Consider the following 20,108-nt stretch of genomic DNA (forward strand, 5'->3'; position numbering starts at 1 on the left):
CTGGCTGTGCCTGTGCTGGCCCATCACCGCGCTCCCCACGCCACCCCAGTGCTCCCTGCTCACCTTCCCCTCTGATGGCGGCTCCATCTTCTTCAGCTGGGGCTCGGCGGGGGGCTGGGGGGCATACGGGGAGCTGGCCACGCTCTGCGACCGCGACGAACCTGCCGGAGAGGCAGTGGTCAGCGGGGCTGGGGCCACCTGCCCCCGGGCTCCAGCCAAGCAACATGGGATGCCACAGCCACAGCCACAGCCCTGGGTTGGCAGGATCAGAGCAGGCATGGGACAGCAGCATCTGCCCCAACACAGCAGCCCCAGGCACCCTTGCGTGCCCTGGACACAAGATCTGATCCCCTGGGACAAGCAGGGGTGCTGTGGGGCACTGTGCCTGAGCACTGCTGTTGGGTTGCAGCCCCTATCACTTAATCCTGGTGAGCCTGGCCACACAGGCATGGGGCTCACAGCAAGGCTCACAGCAAGGCTCACAGCAAGGGCTGTGTCTGCATGACCACTAGCGCCACGGTGCACACAGCTCCCAGGGGCCCTGGCACTGCTGAGGCAGCCCATGCTGCTGCCCTTGCCCACGCACCCAGAGCCAGGCGAGCCCCTAGCCCAGCTAGAGACCAGGATGCTGCACTGCCCTCTATCCAGTGCTGCCCCGAGCAGACTGACCCAGCTGGACCCTCCTCTGGAGTGGGTTTCCCCATCTTCCCTGGGCAGCAGCCAGGAGGGTCCTGCTACCCAAGACCTCTGTCCCCACTTCTCCAGCCATGCCACCAACCTGGGACCATACACCTGCTGAGCCCTGCAGCAAGGGGCCTCGCTGGGCAAAGCATGCTGGCATGTGCTGCTTTGTCCCTCAGGACTCCCACATGGGCACTCAGGCAGCCCCACGGTGCCCCCCACCTCGCACTGGTGCCTTCACCAGCCCCAGGGGTGATGTGGGTTGCCCAGAAATTTCTCATCCTCTTCTCCGTGTGTGTGTTGTGCATCTCCCCCTCCCTCTGTGCGTGTGTGTGTGTGTGTGTGTGTGTGTGTATCCTTCTGGCATCCGTATCCTGCTTGCGTGGGCATCCTCCTCACATGTGCAGCCCTCTGCCGTGTGCATCTCCCTCATGTCTGCAGCCCACTTACATGTGCTTACCCCACCCCCCACCCCCTCCCCCCAGCAATGTGTGCATCCCCCGCCTCAGTGAGTGCATCTCCCCCTAATGTGTGCATTTCCCCCTCCTCAGGTTTCCAGCCCCCTGCGTCTCCATCTCCCCAGTCTGGGCATTCCCCCACCCCGCATTCCTCCCTCATGTGTGCATCCTCCTTGCCTGTGCATCTCCCGTCTGTCCCCCCCAGCACGTGCCTCCCCCACGGCGTGGGCACCCCCGCAGCGTGGCCAGGCTCCCGGCTGCCAGGGAGCCCTCTCCGGAACCCCCCCGGCCGGCGGTGATGGTGACGATGATGATGGAGGTGGTGGGGGAGGACACCCCAACTGGGGCTCCGTCGGGGGCCAGGGAAGGGAAGGGGCCGGGGAGGAGCGCTGCCGCCCGCCCACGCCGCCCCCCTTCCCCCCCGGGGCCCCCACTAACCGAGGCAGGAGAAGGCCTGGCAGCAGCCGAAAGGCGAGAGAGTCATTTTTTACCCACACGTTTTTCTTCTGGCGACGGGTGCCGCGGCAATAATAAAAGAAAAGACAGATCCCTGGATCCACGGCTCGCCCGCGGCAGGGCCAGGGCTCCTCCTGCTCCCGGCAGCCAGGCGGCCGGCGGCACGCACCTGCGGCGATGTCCTGCGCCTTGGCCGGCCCATCGCCCACGGCACACTCTTGCGCAGAAGCCTTCTGGGAAAGGACCGTTGCCAGCAGCTGAAAAACACCCCGGGAAGGGGGGAGAGCAGGCAGGAGTGAGGCGGGCGGGCGGTGGGCGCGTGCCGCGAGTGCCGTGGGTGCCGTGGGTGCCGTCGGTGTCACGGGTGCCGCGGTGGTCGCCCTGCCACCAGCTCGGGCGAGGGTGGACAGGGAGGGGGGCAGCAGATTTGGGATATGGGCTGCAGCGGGGAGAGCGGGAGCGGCACAGATGGTGCCTGGCAGGCAGTGGGAGCCCACGGTGCTGCAACACCCTGAATCCAGCTCGATGCTGCTGGCACAGGCTGCAGGACTTCCCCCGGCAATCCACAGCCTCCCCAGACGGCAGCACGGTGCCTGGCTCAGGGGTGTGTGGACCCCGGTGCACGGCCTGCTCAGGAGGAAGGCAGGGGGGTTGCCGGGGAGAGCGGCTCGTGGGTGCCTTGGCCTGGGGATGGAATGACCTGTGAGCAGAGGGGCAACACACGGCCAGCGACAAGCATGCAGTGGGCTGTGGGCTGGCAGGCACGGGCAGTCGGCTGCTCTGTGCAGGGCAGAGCTGCAGTGGGCAGCGTGTCGCTGGCAGCACGCAGCGTGCAGTGCAGCACACAGTGCAGGCACTGCCACTCTGCCACTCAGGACACAGCACCCGTGGACAGCCCCTGCCTGCCCTGCAGCCCAGCAGGACGTTGTGCCAGGGGCCAGCCCGGAGGGAACACGCTGGTGGCCACCGTCAGTGACACATGTGGCTGTGGCACATTCAGTGCCCATCTCACAGCACCCGGTTGAGCTTCGATCCCAGCAGCGACCGGGGGCAGCTGCCAAGGCAGCAAACACCAGCCCCAGGGCCCGGTGCCAGGATTTGGAGCCACGCGGTCCCACAGGCCTGGCACAGCTGCCTCGGGGCTCGCCTTACCTTGACGCCTTCAGAGCCAGCATGCAGGGCGTGCGCCCCGCTGCCCGCGCTCTGCCCGCTCCCTGAGCTGCGGGCAGAGGCCACGCTGCCCGTGCTGCCCAGGCTGCTGCGGTCGCCACCTGCGCACAGAGAGAGGACGCTGTCAGGCCACCGAGCCCCTCGGCCAGGCCAGAGGAAGCCACAGAGCAGCCATGCCCCACTGGAGCTGCTGCCACGTCCTGGCATGTCCCCTCCCCGGGGACTGGGCAGGGCCCAGCAGCACGTCTGCCATACCTGCAAAGGGTTTCCGCAGCACCCAGATCTCCTCCATGGGAGCCGGCGCAGCTGATCCGCCCTGCGATGGTGAGAGGTGGGACGGGCTCATGTCGGCCCCGCGGGTCCCTTGGTGGCAGAGCAGAGAGAGCAGCTGTCAGGCGAGCGTGGCTCCGTGCCCTTGGGCTCGCATCGCTGTGGCACGGCACGAGCCCAGCACTGCTGCACCCAGGGAAAACCTCACAGCGGTGGTGTGGGGGTGCCGGCCGTGTGGCCAGGGGTGCCAGTGCTGTCCCAGGGACACTGGGGTGACAATGATCAGCCCTGAGACCCTGTCCCTGCCACCGTGGGGGGTGTCCCAGTGCCCAGTTCAGCCCTAGCAGGGACAGGGACTGTGTGGTCCCTGTGTGGAGCAGGATGGGGGCAGGACCTGGTGCAGGGGAGCAAAGGGAGCCAGGCAAACTTGAGCAGTGGGGACCAGGGTCCTCACCCCTCAGTCCTCACCCCACTGTCACCTGGTCTAGACAGCACTGGCCATGCCCCTGCGGCTGCCTGCACCCATCTAGGAAAGGACACGGGGGCCATGTGGGGCAGACACTGGGTGCTGAACCCCCTGCACCCCTCACAGGAGACACAGCAGGACCCGGCCCTCCTGGCACGGCACGGCTTGAGGGTCACCCCTGAAGCACTGCTCCTTCACCAGCTCACCGTGCTGCCCACCTCTGCCAGGTCCTGCTGGCACTGGAGCTACCTGGGGCTGCCCAGCACCGAGCCTGGGGTTTAAAACAGCATCAGAAGAGACGGACAGCACCCTGCCAGGCCCAGCACTGCCACAGCCCTGCCGCCAGCCACCAAGGAGCCACCAGGAATGGGGCACTGTCACCCTGCCGCTGCCCAGCCTCTGGGCAGTCATTATGCTGCCCAGCCCATTAGCAGCCAGGCTGGAGCAGGGGATGGATGGTACTAGATGACAAATTCACCGAAGGAGCACAAACGGCCACACCATAATTGGGCTGGGACAGGCGTGAGGCTCTGTGCAACCCAGTCAGGAGAGAAAGCCCTGGGGAAAAACTTTTCTCCCTTGTCCCCATCACCAGCACGGTCACCCCGGTGATTTCTCAACACAACCCGCTGCACCACTGCCTCCCAGGCATGCACAAAGACCCCCATCCCCAGACAGAAGACACTTTGCAAACTCCCACTCAAGTATCTGCTCTCTAGGCACTCCCGGTACGTGGGCCTGCAGTGCCTGTCACCTGCCCATGCCATGGGGACGGGCCCCAGGGTGCAGGCGGGCACTGCCTGTGCTGAGCCAGCCCTGTGAGCATCCCCTGGGCACACACACCCGGCGCCATGGCCCCTTCATGCTCTGAGCGTGGCCCAGGCCCAGTCAGAGCGGCTGGATGGCGTTGGACACCCTGTGATGGAGTCTGCAGCGGGCAAGAGGGTCCCTGCGCCCACAGCTCCTGGTCGGGCACCACGTTGCCCAGCCCTGTGCCCCAGCACAGAGCCTGGAGTGTGTTTATGGAGGTCCCCAGGCTGGATAGACAGGGAAGGCAAAGACAACGGCGGGTGTGGGCAGAGCAAGGACAGGCAGCAGCATGGAGCCCTGCCCTGCAGCCACGGACACCGGGGAGGGGGTGGCGGAGGTGGGATGTGCCGGAGAGCGTGCAGGGGAGGGGGCGGATGGCATGCACGTGTGCACACACACACCTGCCTACATGCACACGCACGCACACACATGCACACACCGGCATGCACACACACACGCCTGCATGCATGCACACACGCACACACTCGCACACGCCTGCAAACGCACCATGGCAAGGGCGGGGAGAGTGGCCGAGCAGAAAGAAAAGACTCGATACAGGCTTCAAAGGAAAAAGAGAGAAATCCATCAAGAGCACGAAGCGAGCGGTGAACTACCTTGTCCGTAACGCGGCTCGTCGGCACTGCTAGGGGAGAGCCTGTGATAGCCAAAGGAACTGAAAAGAGTCTGATGGGAATGTGGTGGTGGAGGTGGAGGTGGAGGCAGGGAATGGAACGGATGGGACGAGGCGTCACCGTTTAGCACAGCAGCCCCGTAAGCCGGGAGCGGGATCTTTTGGTACTGTTGGGGGATTGTTACAGTCTCCCATGAACCTGATAATAAAACATAACAAGAGATAAAATGAAAAGAACCAAAATAATAAGAGACACGCTCAGCGCCGCCAGAAAGGTACCAAAAGGAAAAAAAGAAAAGAAAGAAAGGGGGAAAAAAAGCAGCAAACGAAAAAAAGCAACCAAAGGAACATGGAGAAGCCAGAAGGGAGACCCAATCGATGAATAGCTGAGCCAAGGAGCAGCAGTGGGAGCTCAGTGCAGGCCCCAGTCCCACAGCAGGGTACGGCCCATGGCACATCCACAGCTCCTGGCACACCATGAATACGCTCCAGGCAGCCCCATGCGGGAGGCAGAATGTGGGGCTTCTGCAGCTGGGCTGCCGAGGGTCCTGCTCCTCCTGAAAGCATCCCAGGAGGAGGGGAGTTGCTGCGCGGCTGGGCTGGGGGCTGCACTGCCAGTTTCCCCTGTGCCTGGCCAGTTGAGCCCTGGTGCAGCCACTGCTGGCACCCCACGCTGCTGCCCCACTGCACGGAGCCAGAGCTGCAGCTGATGGGGTGGCTACAAAACCCCACATTCTGTCAAACACCGCTGAGGAGCCAGCTGCATCCCAGGAGCCATCGTCCTTGCCACTCTGGTAGCAGCACACAACCCACACCCAGAGAGCAGCGTTTCCCCGTCCAACACATGGCACTTCTGCGGCCTCCACGGCCAGTGCGGCAGTGCCTGGCAGCCACTTGTGCCATCGCTGCCTTGGGATCTTGTTCAAGTGTCACCATTCCCTGACCACAGCTGTCTCCAAGATCGCGTGGCGCCAGGGAGGAGACACTCAATGTGGAGCCTTTCACTGCTGCCTGCAGAGGCACCAACCAGCACCATCACACTGTTCCCGGCAGTGGGCACAGCCATGGGCCACGCCAGTGACCACAGATCCCCACAAGACCCTACAGGGATGGGGATGAGGATAGGGACAGGCAGCCGCAGGGCAGGGGAACAGGGTCTGATCCCTAAGATGGACCCTGGCCAGGAAGAGAGTCCCCATGGGGCATTACCAAGTCCCTGGTACCAGTGCCCAGGCCCCTTGCTCAGACCCCAAGCACCAGGTCCCACTTGCTGTGCCGTCACCCCCAACCTGCAGTGATGTCCCTGGCTCTCCCAAAGCACTGACCTCCTGGCACCACAAATGCCTCCTGCAGCGCAACGCTGGTCTGGCCCGGGGGCTGCCGCGAGAGCACCCCGGGACTGCCAGCATCGACCCCACAGCAGGAACAGCAACCCCACATACTCAGTGGGGACATCGGCCCCACATGCACAACAGGATCACTGTCCCCACACACTTCATGGGGCACCGATGCCCCACGCACAAGAAGGACATCAGCCCCATGCCCTCAAAGGCACCATCCTCACGCCCACGGCAGGGACACAACCCCCCACGGAGGACAGGGACGTTGCCACTTCACTACCTGACACCTCGGTCACTGCCTGACCCAAACAGGGCTCCCTGGGGCTGTGAGTCTGGGAGGTGGACGGGGTCAGGGCGAGTGAGGGGAATTATTTGCCTGTTCGTTTGCTTATGGCCTCGACAAGGCTGGAGGGGAAGTAGCCCACGCGGTCGTTGCCGGTCCGGTTGTCGTGGATGCAGCCCTTCCAGCGCCCGTCCGCGTGCTGCTCCAGCACCTGCGGGCAGGGGCCGGGTCAGGGGCCGGTGCCGTCAGCGGGGTCTCCCCGGCCCCCCCCGGCCGCACTCACCGTGATGACGTCCCCGGCTTTCACGTTGAGGCTGGTCAGGTCGTAGTTGTTGCAATAGTCCTTGACGGCCCGGACCTGCAGAGCGGCGGAGGCGTCTGCGGGGACAGAGAGGGAGTGTCACTGGTCACCCAGCCCTGGGGGGCTGTCACCCCCCTCCCCCAGCCCGGCACCCCCCTGGGCCCTCCCAGTCCCCCTACCCCGCAGCATCTGCTTGATCTCCTTGCTGGCCTGGCTGGTGGTGAACTGGTTGACGATGTCCAAAGCTGTCTGGTTGTAGGTGTTCCTCACATGGGCATTGATCCCGCTCTGCAACAGCACAGAGAGCATTTGGAAGGCCACCCCCAACCCCCTAGAACCCACCAGGGCACCCTGAGCCCGGCAGCTGGTGGGCACAGTTTGCTGCCTTGGTGCCCTCACCCCCATTCTCTTGGAGGGGGGCACATGCTGATCCACAGCCTCCAGCCATGGGATCCTTTCCCACAGCCTGTCCTTGGGCTGGGGGTGTCTGAGGGTGTCAGGGTGGCCCTTACATCCAGCAACAGCCGCACCACATCCGTCTTGCCACAGAGGGCTGCCTCGTGCAGCGCCGTGCCCGCCTTGGTCTGTCGGTTGATGTCGATGCCAGCCTGCAGCAGGAGCCTGCAGGCAGACAGGGGATCAGCAAGGATGGGGGCAGGGGGCAATGGTGCTGCCCACCCTGTCCACTGCACTCACCGGATGATGTCAATGTGGCCGTTCTTGGCTGCGAGGTGCAGGGGGCTGGTGCCGTTGGGGTCGGTGGCATCCCCTGGCTTGGGCTCCAGCAGCGCCGCACACATGTTGCTGTTCAGGAGCAGTTGGACCACCTGGCTCGGCAGACAGATGGAGTAGGGCTGCAAAGGTGGCTCAGCACACCCCTCTAGCAGCCACAAATCCCCCATGGCGCGGTCACCACAGCTCCCCTCCACCAGCTATCCCAGGGCGGCCCTGAGACTCGCCATTCCCCTTCCCAACCTTCCTCTCGGGGGCCTCAGCCCTGCAGGGACTTACTCCGACCCGACCAAACTCGCACGCCAGGTCCAGCGGCGTCTTCCCCGAATTGTCCATGATGCAGGGGTTGGACTGGTGCTGCAGGAGCATCTCTGACTGCAGAGGAGTGAGACTCCAGCTTGGCGAGGGCAGGGACAGGGAGGGTGGCACGGCCCCCCTCCCCCCACCACCAGCCCCACCGTACCACGTCGTAGTGCCCATGCTGCGCAGCCAGGTGCAGCGGGATCTGGCCCTCGTCTGACGGGATGTTCACAGAGGAACCCGCTTTCAGCACCATTTTCATGGGCTCCTTCTTGCCTTGCCAAGCCGCATAGTGCAGGGGCCGCATGCCTGTGGGTGGGCAGGACGGGCACGCAGTGAGCCCCTTGGGATGGGCAGAGGGACACAGGGTGGGGGGTCCACAGTCAGGACCCCAGGACTCACCTTTGTTGTCCTTGATGTCCACCGCAGCCTGTGCCTCCAGCAGCAGCGAGATGAGCTCCGTGTTGCCGTTAAGTGCCGCATGGTGCAGAGCCGAGAACCTAGGGATTGGCCATGGTATCAGGGGTCCCGTGTCCCAGTCCCCTCCCCAGCCCTGCCAGCCCCTGCCTGCCAGCACGGCCTCAAGCCTGCACCTGCCACAGCACCTCAGGGCATCCGCTCTGCCTCCCACAGTCTCCCATGTGCACAAGTACCTGGGCAACCCCACCTCTACATCCCTCCACGGGCACTTGGAGAAAGAGCTGTCACAGGGACCAGCGGTGGCCGAGCCAGGAGCTGGTCATGTCCTGGTGTGCAACAATGCCCAGAGGGTGGGAGGTACCAGAGCAGTGGGAGTTTGCTCTCCAGCCTGTCACTTTATTTATCTACCCCTGGGGCACTGCAGACTCAGGACAGACTCCCACAACCCACACAGTGGGACACAAGGAGGTGGATGCTCCAAACTGGGAGTGGGGCCTGGTGAGTCTGACCTGGGGATGACTGCAGATGAAACGCTCCCTGGGGATATTGAGCCCCCACGGGGCTGGAGATGACGGGCAGTGCAGGTACAGCGGGGGTCTTGCCAAGGCTGAGGAGTGCCAGGGAGCTGCCCTCCCCACTGACCCACTTTCCACAGCCTGGCCCCAGCATCGTGACCATGGGCATGGGCACAGGGTGGCACGGGCTGTCAGACAGCAGCCGCGTCCCTGCCTTCTGCCGGGCCTTGCCATGGGGCAGGGAGAGCCCTTGGCCCTGCATCCCACGCTGCTTTCACAGCACCCAGGACCGGCCAAACTGGGAGGCTGATTGCTGGGAAGCATGGCAGGAGCTGACCTACTTGCTGCTCCCAGCAGCGGCACTCTCCACATGGCTGTGCTCGCGCCCGCCATCCCGCTGCTCCAGGCCTGGTCACGCTCAGTGTCCCCGTCACATCCCCAGGGCCACCCGAGGGTCACCAGGACACAGGAATGGGCTGCTGACCCCAGCAGGATCTGTCAGCCCCCATGGCTGCCTGGTGCCAGAGATGGGCAGTGTAGAGGTGATCCCATCTGCCCCCCACTGCCAGGATCCCCATCTGAGGGGGGACACGTCCCCCCCTGGGGACCACGCTCCGGCCACCACGTTTCCCACAGAGCTGCCGCCTGCGATCCTGCGGCGGGGAGCGGCGATGTGAGCAGACAGCTTGTGCAGGAGGCCGATCCCTAACGTCTGCCTGGGAAATGTCAACGTTTTCCACTCCAGCGCCCTGCTCAAATCCGCTCAAGATGGTGCAAATCGCAGCCCTCCCCAGGGCTGCCTCGGGGGCTTCCCCCAGCACGGCACAGCCTCATCGGGCCACAAAGGCCACGTGTCGTGCAGGGCACCATCCCCTGGGGAAACCAGCATGGTGCTCGCTCACAGTGCCGATCAGCCTGGGAATCAGGAGGCACAGCAGAGATGGGGAAACTGAGGCATGGCCCCAGGGTGGCTGCACTGGTGTAGCACAGTGGAGGTCGGGCAGAGCACACACAGGCTGCAGCCTGGGTCTGCCCTGCACCATCTCTATGTAGAGCCCTTCCCAGAGCAGCGCAGGAGGCTAGAGGTTGTTCCCCTGCTGCAAGGCTGCTCCTGCACCCCCCAAGCAGGGTCCCTGCCTGCAGTTCTTGACAGTCACCCCAGCCCTGTTGTGATGCGCAGCACTCCAGTGAGCTGCTGGCGCTGGTCTGTGGGGTGATGCATCCCCTCTCCCTCCACCCCCTGCCCCATGCAGGCAGCACCACGTGCACACAGCTTGCATGCACACGCATGCTCAGCTGCACATTCGCATGCTCACACGCACCACTGCACACGCACATGTGTGGACACACAGGCTGACAGAGATGATGCATTGGCAGGTACCAGGGGATGATGCCCACTGCCACCGTCCTGGTGCCAGAGCCCTGCTTGGGGGCGAGGATGAGGAGGGACCTCGGCTGCTGCAGTTGCATGTCCCCAAGGCATGCTGTCCCCTCCTTCATCCCATCTGGCCTCTCCACTCGCCATCATTTCCATGGCCACAGCAGAGCCATCCCTGGGGAACAAGTGGCATCGTCCAGCCCCACGTCCTGCCACTCTGCTCAGTGAGTGGAGCATAGGGCAGGAAGAGCTGAGGGACCTGAGGGGCAGCTGCTGCCCAGCCCTGCAAGCACCCCTGCCTGACCTCACTGCAGCCCCCTCCTCCCCAAGGCTTCAGCTGACTTCCTGAGCCTGCAGCCCCATTGTGATCAGTGGGTAGTGGGCCTGCAGCCCCCTTCCCCACTCCCCCTCACCTGTTGGATGTCGGCTGTGAAGCAGACAATGGTGGCACAGCCTGGCGAGATCATGGCTCACCCGCCTGGCACCTGGCAGAGCTGCTCCCGACACAGCATCCACAGAACCCTCAGCCTGCGGCAGGAGTTGGGAAAAGGCCAGCAGACGCGGGGCACAGCTCTTCCTCTACCTCTCAGCCCTCACCTCCCGCCTCCTCTGATGTCTACAGCAGCTACATACAAGCCCACCAGCTCAGGGGTGCAGGCAGGGCTCAGTCACACTGGCTAACAGGGATGAGAGCCCTTGCCCATGCAGATCCCAGTAGCTTGACCACATTGCTCTGGAGAACCTGGCGTGCCCACACAGACACAACAGACTCCATCCCCACACACACACATATCCTACAGCTCACACCCCACGGCACGCACTCCCTTGCTCACATCCCACTGCATGCACTCCCTTGCTCACATCCCACTGCATGCACTCCCTTGCTCCCACCCCACTGCACACAACCCCAGGAGCGGGGCTCCCACTCACCCGTCGGTGTCTTGGAAGTTGACATTGACTCTCTTTGCAGATCCGAGGAGCTCTGGGAGGGAGGGAAGGGGACAGCATATGAGTGGCGTGAGAAGGAGCCAGTGCAGGGACCCAAGGCATATGGGAGGTGGCAGCTCTGGATTTCTCTCCCCATCAAGGTTTTGGCTCCTTGCAGCTCTGCAGCCCAAGCTGGGGCACAATGTGGTGGCAACCAGGGCTGCCCGAGCCTGCGGGCAGCTGAAGGCAGGTAAAGGGGTCCCCAGGGATGGCAGCAGAACCCAAGGGCCTCTCCTGGCACTGGGGCCTCTGTCCACCCAGGCTGCTGTGGGTTTCCCTCCCCAGCTCCTTCACCTCGGTGGGGCTCCGGCACGGTCCCTTAGTGCCACGCTGGATCACGGGGTCAGGCTGCTTCAGCAAAGCAGGGAGCTGTGTACACCCCGCCCTGTCCCAGCATGTCCCCTGTCCCTGCAGCCCCCTGCCTGGCACTGCCCCCCGCTACCACCCATTGTGGGAAAATAAACCACCTCGGAGCAATCCAATTAGCACCAGGAAGAAGGATAGAGACAGATTTACATAAGATTTAACCGAAAAATGCCACTCAGGATTTCCAGTGAGCCAGTTCTTCCTCACAGCACCCAGCAGGGAGCCCAAGCAGGAGGAAGAGGAGGAGGAGGAGGGTGGTCGCAGCCAAGAAGAGTCCTAGGCTGGGGACCCATGCAACAGCCCCCGTGCCCACTGCAGTGAGCCAGAACTGGCATGGCCCTGAGCCTACAGCAAATAACCCAAAGGCTGCACGCCCAGCAGAGAGAAGGGGTGGCTATGCACACATGGCAGCTCAGCATGTCGAGGACAAGCGCTCACTGGGAGAAGCCAGCTGCAAGGGGTGACTTCAGGCAGAGAAGGGAGATGTGAGGTCAGGGGGATGTTCCCTGTGCACCACGGCTGTGGCCTGGCTCATTTCCCTTGTCCTCTGTTTCCTTGTCAGCATCCCACTGAGATATTCAATTATTGGGCACAAAAGGCTGTGTCAGCAAAGGGGGCACAGTGGGCACCAGCGGCGGAAAGGGCAGCTGTGCCCGGCCCTGACCCACAACCCTCGGGAGCAGCGCCAGGCTGAGCCACCTCTGCCTGGGCCACGCCTGATGGATGGAGCCAGGAGCAGCTGGAGCAGTGGCAGAGGTTTCTCCCTGCCCATGCAGAGGCTCCCAGGGTCTGGCACCCAGTGCTGGCTCCCTTCCATGCTCCATTGGCCACTCGACAGTTCGAGCTGCAGGACACTTGCTAATGATGACACAGCCCTGTGCCGGTGGGCGTGAGCTACAGAGGACAGCTTCTGAACAGCCGCAGCAACCAGCCCTCGCTCACCAGGTCCCTAGCCTCTGCTCCTGGCACATGGTGCCATGGGAGGGCCGTAGGATGAGAAGGCTCTCCAGGCTTTGGGGAAGGTCACAGGTTCCTCTGGGTATGAGGAGAGGCAACAGAGCAGTGCCAGCGGGTCCCCAGAGCATAAAGAACAACAGGGCACTGCAGGGTCCCCACAGGCAGTCCCACTCACTCTGCTTCCAGCAAACAAGACACCACCAGCCTGAGCCCCATGTGACCGGGCAGCTTCCCTTTGCCCTGGCAGCCCACACTCCTAATTTAACACATTAACAGACCACCCCAAGAAATTCCCTGACCTGGGGAAGAGTCCCCCACATCCCATCCCCGTAGCAGCATCCCCATGCACCGCTAGGAAAGATGAGGCACCGCTGAGGGGCAGAACCCCCCACTACCGGGAGCAATCACAGAGGCTGAGGCCAAGCGGGTCCCCGCCAGCCCCGTGCTGCTGCCAGGCTCCCCAACAAAGGTGTCATTCAGTGCTGGTGGAGAGGAGCCCGGGGCCGCTTCCGCTGCCACCCCAGCGCCAAAGGAGCAGCTCCCAGGAGAAGGGGGCCGAGCCACCTCCCCCCAGGGATGCAAATGGCCAGCAGACAAAAGGAGTCGGCGGACGCAGGAGCGGCATCGTGCCCGGCACTGGCTCCAATCTCCGGCCCCAAGACGGGCCCCGCTCCGGCTAAGCGGTCCCTGCAGACGGACAAACGGATGTCAGTGGGTCTGCGGCGCACAGCCTTTCCCACGGGTCGCTCCCAGCGAGGGGCTGGGATGGGGCAACGCCTGGGGAACGGCGTGGCAGGGTGCAGGGGTGATGCCGTCTGCGTCACCGCTGCACCCTGCGACGCCGGTTCCCAGGCGCGTGCCGGCAGTAGCCAACACCGGCCCAAACCCGCATCATCCACACACACCGTAGCGGTGAATCTCTCCCCCCTGCACCTGCAGGAGAGCCTGCGGCTGCCAAAATCTCTTTAGCGCTTCCATCAAACGCCCGTGCCAAGTGCTTAGTCAGTGACTTCCAGCCACGCAGCGGTTTGACTTTCGTTAAAAGCTCTGGCAGAGGCCACGAGCCTCTGCCGGTGCCTGTGTCGGGCTGCGGCCAGCTCAGGCCCCAGCGTGGCTTCAAGTGCTGCTGGGAAAAGATCTTTGGGTGCAGCATCGGTCCCACGTCCCAGTAGGCAGGGCACGGAAGGCAACACGAGGGGCTATGAGCAAAACTCTCTTGTGCCATGGTCCCAGAGCCCAGCAATTAAGCCCCTCCTGTAATGAAGTGCCACGCTTGCCTGGCACAGCGGCCTGGTATGGGGCATTAGGGAGCTGTACTGAGATCACAGGGATGCAGCTAGAGCCTGAAGCCCAACCAAGCCCTTGGCATGACCCTGCCATGGCTGTGTGTTTGTGGTTTTCAGGGCAAAGGGGGTCAGGATGGGCACCCCAACACCCGACTGGATCCGCACCCAGAGCCATCTGAGCCCCACCGCCACCCTGCGGGGTCTGCAGCCTGTCTGGAGGCAGTGAGACATGGAAGAGCTCATTAATGGCTGCGAAGCACAAGAACTCCTCCACTAACAAGGGAGAGGAAGGGAGCTGAGAGTGCTGCCAATTAAAAACACTGGCCACAAAAGGAGAAGGGCACAGCGGGGAGGAGAAGCGGGCATTGAGTATGTCCCTGGCTGTCCTCCCTGCTGATACTGCTGGAGGGGCGATAGAGAGCACTGACCACCTGCAAGCACCATCCTGCCCTGCCTGCACAGGGCAGGTGTTGCAGAGGAATGCTGGTACTGCCGGCGCTGAGGCCCCTATTCAGACCATCTGAGCCTCACCACTGTCCTTGGGACAACCCAGTGTCCCCTCTTTGCTCCCCATCAGGTGATGGGTGTGTAGCATGGGAGCACAGGACTTGCCTTGCACCCTAGCCCCGGGGCACGGCCCCCCTTGGCTCTCAGAGCAGCTTGTACCTGTGAGCATCCTGACAGTGCTGGGCAAGGTCAGGCAGGAGCACATCAACACCAGGAAAGGGGGACGTGCTGTGCTGTGGGATGCAGTGAGCCCCAGCACTGCCGGGTGCAGCTCCTGCCCACAGCTCCTGCGTGCACTGGGAGCCGCAGCCGCCCGTCATAGACACCAACCGCCAGCAGCGTCTGCTGTGAGTAAACACCACTGCGGGAGCTCAGCGCAGCCGCTGCTCCCAGAAATGCCTCCACTTAAACACGAGGCTCACAGCAGCTAAATGCACGCTCGAATTCAGCCCGGTGCTCTGCATGCAGCGAGGGCAGCGAGTGCCTCGCCAGCCTCAACCTTCCCTGCCAGGCGCCAGCCAGCCCTCAGCAGCAGTGTGATGGCAGGCAACGCACCAGCCGGCGGCATGTGCCGGGCTGGGGGTGCCCAGGGGGGATGCTCTGCTAGCACCAGTGTCAGGCTGGATCACCCTGACCCCCTGCACCCCTGTGCCTGCCTGCTTCTCTGGGCATCCTGGTGCATACCACTGGGAAGACCCCCATGCATAACCACAGCTCCAGGCATCCTGGTGCACACCATAGGAGATCCTTGTGCCCAACCAAGGCTTCAGGCATCCTGGTGCACACCATGGGAGATCCCTGTGCTCAACCAAGGCTTCAGGCATCCTGGTGCACACCATGGGAGATCCCTGTGCTCAACCAAGGCTTCAGGCATCCTGGTGCACACCATGGGAGACCCCTGTGCTCAACCAAGGCTTCAGGCATCCTAGCGCACACCACAAGGAGACCACCATGCTTAACCACAGCTCCAGGCATCTTGGCACACATCAGTCACAGGGAAACTCCTGTGCCTATCATGGCTTCAAGCATCCTGGTGCCCATCACAGGGAGACCCCCACGCTCAGCTGCTCCAGCCCTTCCCTTGCACCCATGTCTGAGGCCACAGCCCCGCGCTGTTTGACACCTCGGTGCCTCCATGTGGCCCCTGACCTGGGGCTTCTCTCCTTTCCCAGCAGCGAGGACACACAGTGCCTGGTTTTGTGCTCACGTGCCAGCCCCCTGCATCTGCAGCCAGCGCCGCGCCAGCAGCAATCAATGCCCGGCCGGGGCACAGGGGCTCCCGGCCAACCCCCCGCTGACAAAGCACACCCTCGCCCGGCTCCCCCCGCGGGGCAGCACCGCATCAGCTCACAGGGATCCGGCGGCTGCTTGGAGCAGATGGCTCCAGCCTCTGCTAAATAAACATCTACTTAATGAGGGGAAAACCGTCACTGCCCACCCCCCACCAGTTTGGCGGCGGTGGCCGAAGCAATCCCCTCCATCACTCCACTGCAGTGATCCTCCTTCCTTCCAGCCCCACCACCCCTGCCACTTCCCCCTCTGTGTGTGTCTCCCAAACACAACAGGGACCCCCAGGACCCCATGAGCAGGATGACACCGAGTACCCACAAGGAAGAGGTTCACAGCAAAGCCGAGCGCCTATTTCAGAGCTGGGGGGAGGTGAGGGGAGGACCCTGCAGCGGCACCGCCGTGAGCTGCCGGATAAAGGAAGCATCCAAAATAGCTGCTCTTAATTATATCCTTGCTGACGAGTGCCACGCAAACAACGGGCGCTGACAGCGCTCGCTGCACGAGGAGCCCTGGCACAAGTGGTCTTATTCCTTGCAGCAGGGACAAGGTCCACTCTGTGGGGAGATCCCCACGGGGGCACATGCGTGGGCAGAGTGGGTGGGTCCATGCATGTGTCCCTGTGGGGACCCCATGGAGGTGGAGGGAGCAGTCCCAGTTGGGTCTGGTGACAACGCCAGGGAGCCAGTCCTCACCGCTGTCAGACAGGGAAAGGCTTGCACTCCTGCAGCCAAGGTCATGTCAAGAGCCGAGGCAGGCTCGATGTTCAGATGCTAATGAAGCCTTTATCATCTTCTGATCGATTTTTACTGTATAAATAATGCACCAGGAAGCTCACAGGCTGCTGGATGTGCGTGGGAAGGGATTGCCTTGGGGCAAAGAGGTGGCAGAGATGAGATGGACCCATTGCAGCCCAGTGCGCACCACAGCTGGACACCACAGTGGCCCATCAGAACTGGACACCCATCAGCTAGGCACCCAGTGCCTAGCACAGCTGGAAAACAACTGCCCATCACAGCTGGACACACACTGCTCACCACAGCTGGGCATTCCCGTGCACATCACAGCTGGAAATCTCAGTGCATATCACAGCTGGACACACATTGCTCACCATAGCTGGACAACCCAGTGCCCATCACAGCTGGACAGCAATTCACAGCTGGACACACACCACTCACCACAGCTGGGCATTCACGTGCCCATCACAGCCGGAAATCTCAGTGCACATCACAGGTGGACACACACCGCTCGCCACAGCTGGATACTAACTGCTCATCACAGCTGAACACCCACTCCCATCACAGCCGGACACCCCATCACACACCACAGCCAGACACCTACAGCTAGGTGCCCCAGTGCCCATCACAAGCCATTTTCCAAATTCTGAGACCCTTTTAGGGGATGCTGGCCCTGTCCTCAGTGCACTGGTGGGTACTGGGATGCCTGGCCCTCACACAGAGCCTTCCCCCAGGAGCGCAGCAGAGCAATCTGCACTTCAGAATCAATAGGCTGTGGCAGCCTGAGTCACGGTGCTGCAGCAGCGCAGGGCTGTCCCCTGGGGCCAGGAGGAAGCAACTTAAATGTAGCTTTCAAGAGGCAGTGGGAACTCCTCTGTAATTTTATTTTTGTTTAAAAGGGTGCTTTTCCATCCCAAGGGAGGACAAGAGGCTGATCCTGTAGCTGCCAGGGCAGGTGGGGGACATGGGCACACTCGATCCACCAAAATCTGGATCTGGAGCTGGCCAGAAGACTTGCCATCCCACGGTGCCCACCATCACAGTGCCAAGGCAGTGGTGCTCACCAAGGCTGCCATGAGCATTCCCACTCTCCCTGGCCACCGAGCTGTATCCTCACCTGACCTTTTCCCTCATGGTGCTGCGGAGCCTATCTGAGCCACACTGCATCAGCCAGGTTCCCCCGGGGCAGTCCCAGCCCGATGGGGCCTCTCTCAGCCCCAGGTTTGGAGCTCAGCCTCCCTAGCTTTGCAGACACTCCTTCCCAGCGTGTGGACCCTGCCTGTCATGTCCCAGCAGTCTCCTGCCCACTCCAAGCTGTCACCAAACCTGCTGACCCCTGAATATAACAAGGTGCCACGTTGCCCTGCCATGCAACAGCTGCTGGTGCTGTCCCCACACAGACAGGGATGCAGGAAAGCCGGCAGCAGGGATGGGCAGCGGTGCAGGCAGCGCAGTGGCACAGCAGCTTTGGCCTTGCGGCTGGGACACAACCAGTACCGAGCCTCACAGCAGCCCCGTTATACCCATTACCACCGGCTCGGTGCCAGCCGTACGCCCACCTCCGTCTCTGCGGAAACACATGTTGGTGCTGCTTCCACGGAGCCTTAATTGACAGCCAGCTCTCCCCGCACTGGGGCGGCGGGAAACGGGTAATTTCCAGTAATCACCCTGGCTGGAAGGAGTCACCACCAGCACAGCGAGACTGCCACGGCACGGCACGGGACGGGGCTGCTCAGGGCCATCGGCAGTCCAGGGCTGCCCACCTGTCCCCACGTCCGCATCCCAGCACCCCTGGCACCGCGCATCCCTGGTGCCCCAGCAGAGGCTGCCCAGGCCATGGGCGCAGGGAGAGACAGACGCTGAGACCACTCACCTCCACGCCCTGGCAGAGATGATCCTGCCCAGCCCCATTCCAGCCCTGGGAAGACCAGTCCCAGCCACAGTGGCCTGCAGGGACAGATCAGTAGCTTTGTATCTCTCAAAGTCACTATCATCCAGCCTTTCACAATCCCCATGGCAGTCCAGCATCACTGGGACGTGACAGGGAGCTCCCCAGCAAGTGTGCCTCTGGGCACATGTGTTTATAGGCAGTCCAGAGCAGTAAGAGGGCAATAGGTTCCGCTGCATCTTTGGGCTCTGAGCTCCTACACTGCAAAACATGCCGTAAGGGTCTATTTTAACCATAGTGCCTTCAGTGCCACCATTTGTCCTCGTCCACAGAGCAGCCTGGCTTCTACATGTGGCCATCCACACACCCTGTGCACTGCAGTGTGTGCCTGTGGGCAGGACGGGCACGGCGATGGGCAGCTCTGCAGGCAGAGGGGCTGGCAGCTCGGTGACACCGGGGTCACTGCCAGGGCAGGTGGGCAGCATTAAGCATGTGCAGCTGGGAGACAGAGGCCTCACACTGCTACCGGCCTGGCAGCACTGCAGGGGAATGGCAGGGCTCGCAGGACCCATCCCAGCATTCCCAGTATCCCCAGCAGGGCAGGCACTGGGAGGGAGCTGGCAAGGGCAGCATGGGACCACCTGCCCCATCTCTTCCGAGAGCTGGGGCTTAGTCAGAGGCAGTCCCAGGATCGGTGCACACCGGAGTGCAGGCAGCCAAGAGAATGGCTGCTGCGGAGCTGCAGAGCGGCAAGGAGCGTGCGGCACACAGCCCAGCTGCAATGCAGGAGCCGGGCAGGCGGCTGCTTTGTCTGCTCCAGCAGCTCCGGCAGCCACAGACCAAAAACCAACGGGGGCCTCGGTGAAGGAGGCGGTGCAGAGCTGGGCTCGCAGCAGCCACATCTGGAAGGGATCAGCCGGCTGTTGCCACCGAGCGCCGTCCCCAGCACTGAGCCCCACACCAGGCCGGGGAGGAGGCACTGCCAAAGCGGGCAGCAGAGAGCCACGGGTGCACATATGCACAGGGCAGACACAAACAGGCGCATGCAAACAGATGTGCAGAGGCACACAACACCCGCTGACGCACACGGATGCACGTGTGCGCTCTGGCACATGCGTGTGCACTGATGCACACGTGTGCACAAGAGCACACAGATGCACACGGATGCAGAGGGGCACACACGAGCACACTGGCAGAGCAGCGCTGGAGCGGAGCAGCCAGCCACTGGCATGCACAGTGTGCTTGGAGAAGCAGTGCCTGGGCCATGCACTCCATCTCCAACCTACTCCATCTCCAGCTGATATGGGCCATGGCAAGGCACAGAGCCGGGGTCCCATCATCCTGCTGTGCCCTGGTGCACCCCAGTCCCACAAGCACTTCAACCTGCTCGACTCTTCACCAGGCGGCCAGCAGTGACCTTGCTGGCGAGACCCAAGGAGATCCAGCCAAAGCCAGCACTGTCTCTCGTCAGCCACTCTCCTCCACCATCCCAGCACTGGGCTTCCCTGGCCACATGGCTTGTGCTGGGCACTGGCATCCATCCATCACCAGCGCAGGCCTGGCAGTGCGGGGCCAGCAGACCAAGACAAGGCCAGTGCTGCATCCCTGGCTTCCCATTTCTCAGGCTGATTGTTCCTGTCGCTGCAGAGCCCAGTGTTAAACACCTCATTTTCTACTCCCATATTGAGTTGGAAAATACTATTAACATTTCATTACAGCTTAAAGATCTCTCTCAGACTGGCATGAAGAGCCAGTCCACTGGCAGGATCACTCCTGTGCCCAGCGAGCTGAATTGGCCCCCGTCCCTCTAGGGAGAGAGTACCAGGAGCATGTCCCACATGCCCCAACTGCAGGACAGGACAGTAACCTGGGATTGGATGGT

The 20,108-nt window shown here is 62.7% G+C and overlaps 2 protein-coding genes across 2 annotated transcripts in view; one reads left to right on the forward strand and one right to left on the reverse strand.

Annotated features, from left to right (window-relative positions):
• The window catches only part of MLST8 (MTOR associated protein, LST8 homolog), a 69,756-nt gene that overhangs the window by 27,449 nt on the left and 22,199 nt on the right, over nucleotides 1–20,108 (forward strand). The gene's annotated exons all lie outside the window — the stretch shown is intronic.
• CASKIN1 (CASK interacting protein 1) overlaps nucleotides 1–20,108 on the reverse strand; it is a 30,533-nt gene that overhangs the window by 4,390 nt on the left and 6,035 nt on the right. The window contains 13 exon segments of the mRNA XM_061993411.1: nucleotides 64–161; nucleotides 1,765–1,852; nucleotides 2,748–2,866; nucleotides 3,021–3,106; nucleotides 6,628–6,776; nucleotides 6,849–6,943; nucleotides 7,046–7,154; nucleotides 7,379–7,487; nucleotides 7,563–7,693; nucleotides 7,878–7,973; nucleotides 8,062–8,207; nucleotides 8,301–8,398; nucleotides 11,142–11,193. Coding sequence (XP_061849395.1) covers nucleotides 64–161; nucleotides 1,765–1,852; nucleotides 2,748–2,866; nucleotides 3,021–3,106; nucleotides 6,628–6,776; nucleotides 6,849–6,943; nucleotides 7,046–7,154; nucleotides 7,379–7,487; nucleotides 7,563–7,693; nucleotides 7,878–7,973; nucleotides 8,062–8,207; nucleotides 8,301–8,398; nucleotides 11,142–11,193 — 1,376 coding nt within the window.

Source organism: Colius striatus, chromosome 3 (assembly GCF_028858725.1).
Source record: "Colius striatus isolate bColStr4 chromosome 3, bColStr4.1.hap1, whole genome shotgun sequence".
NCBI lineage: Eukaryota > Metazoa > Chordata > Aves > Coliiformes > Coliidae > Colius > Colius striatus.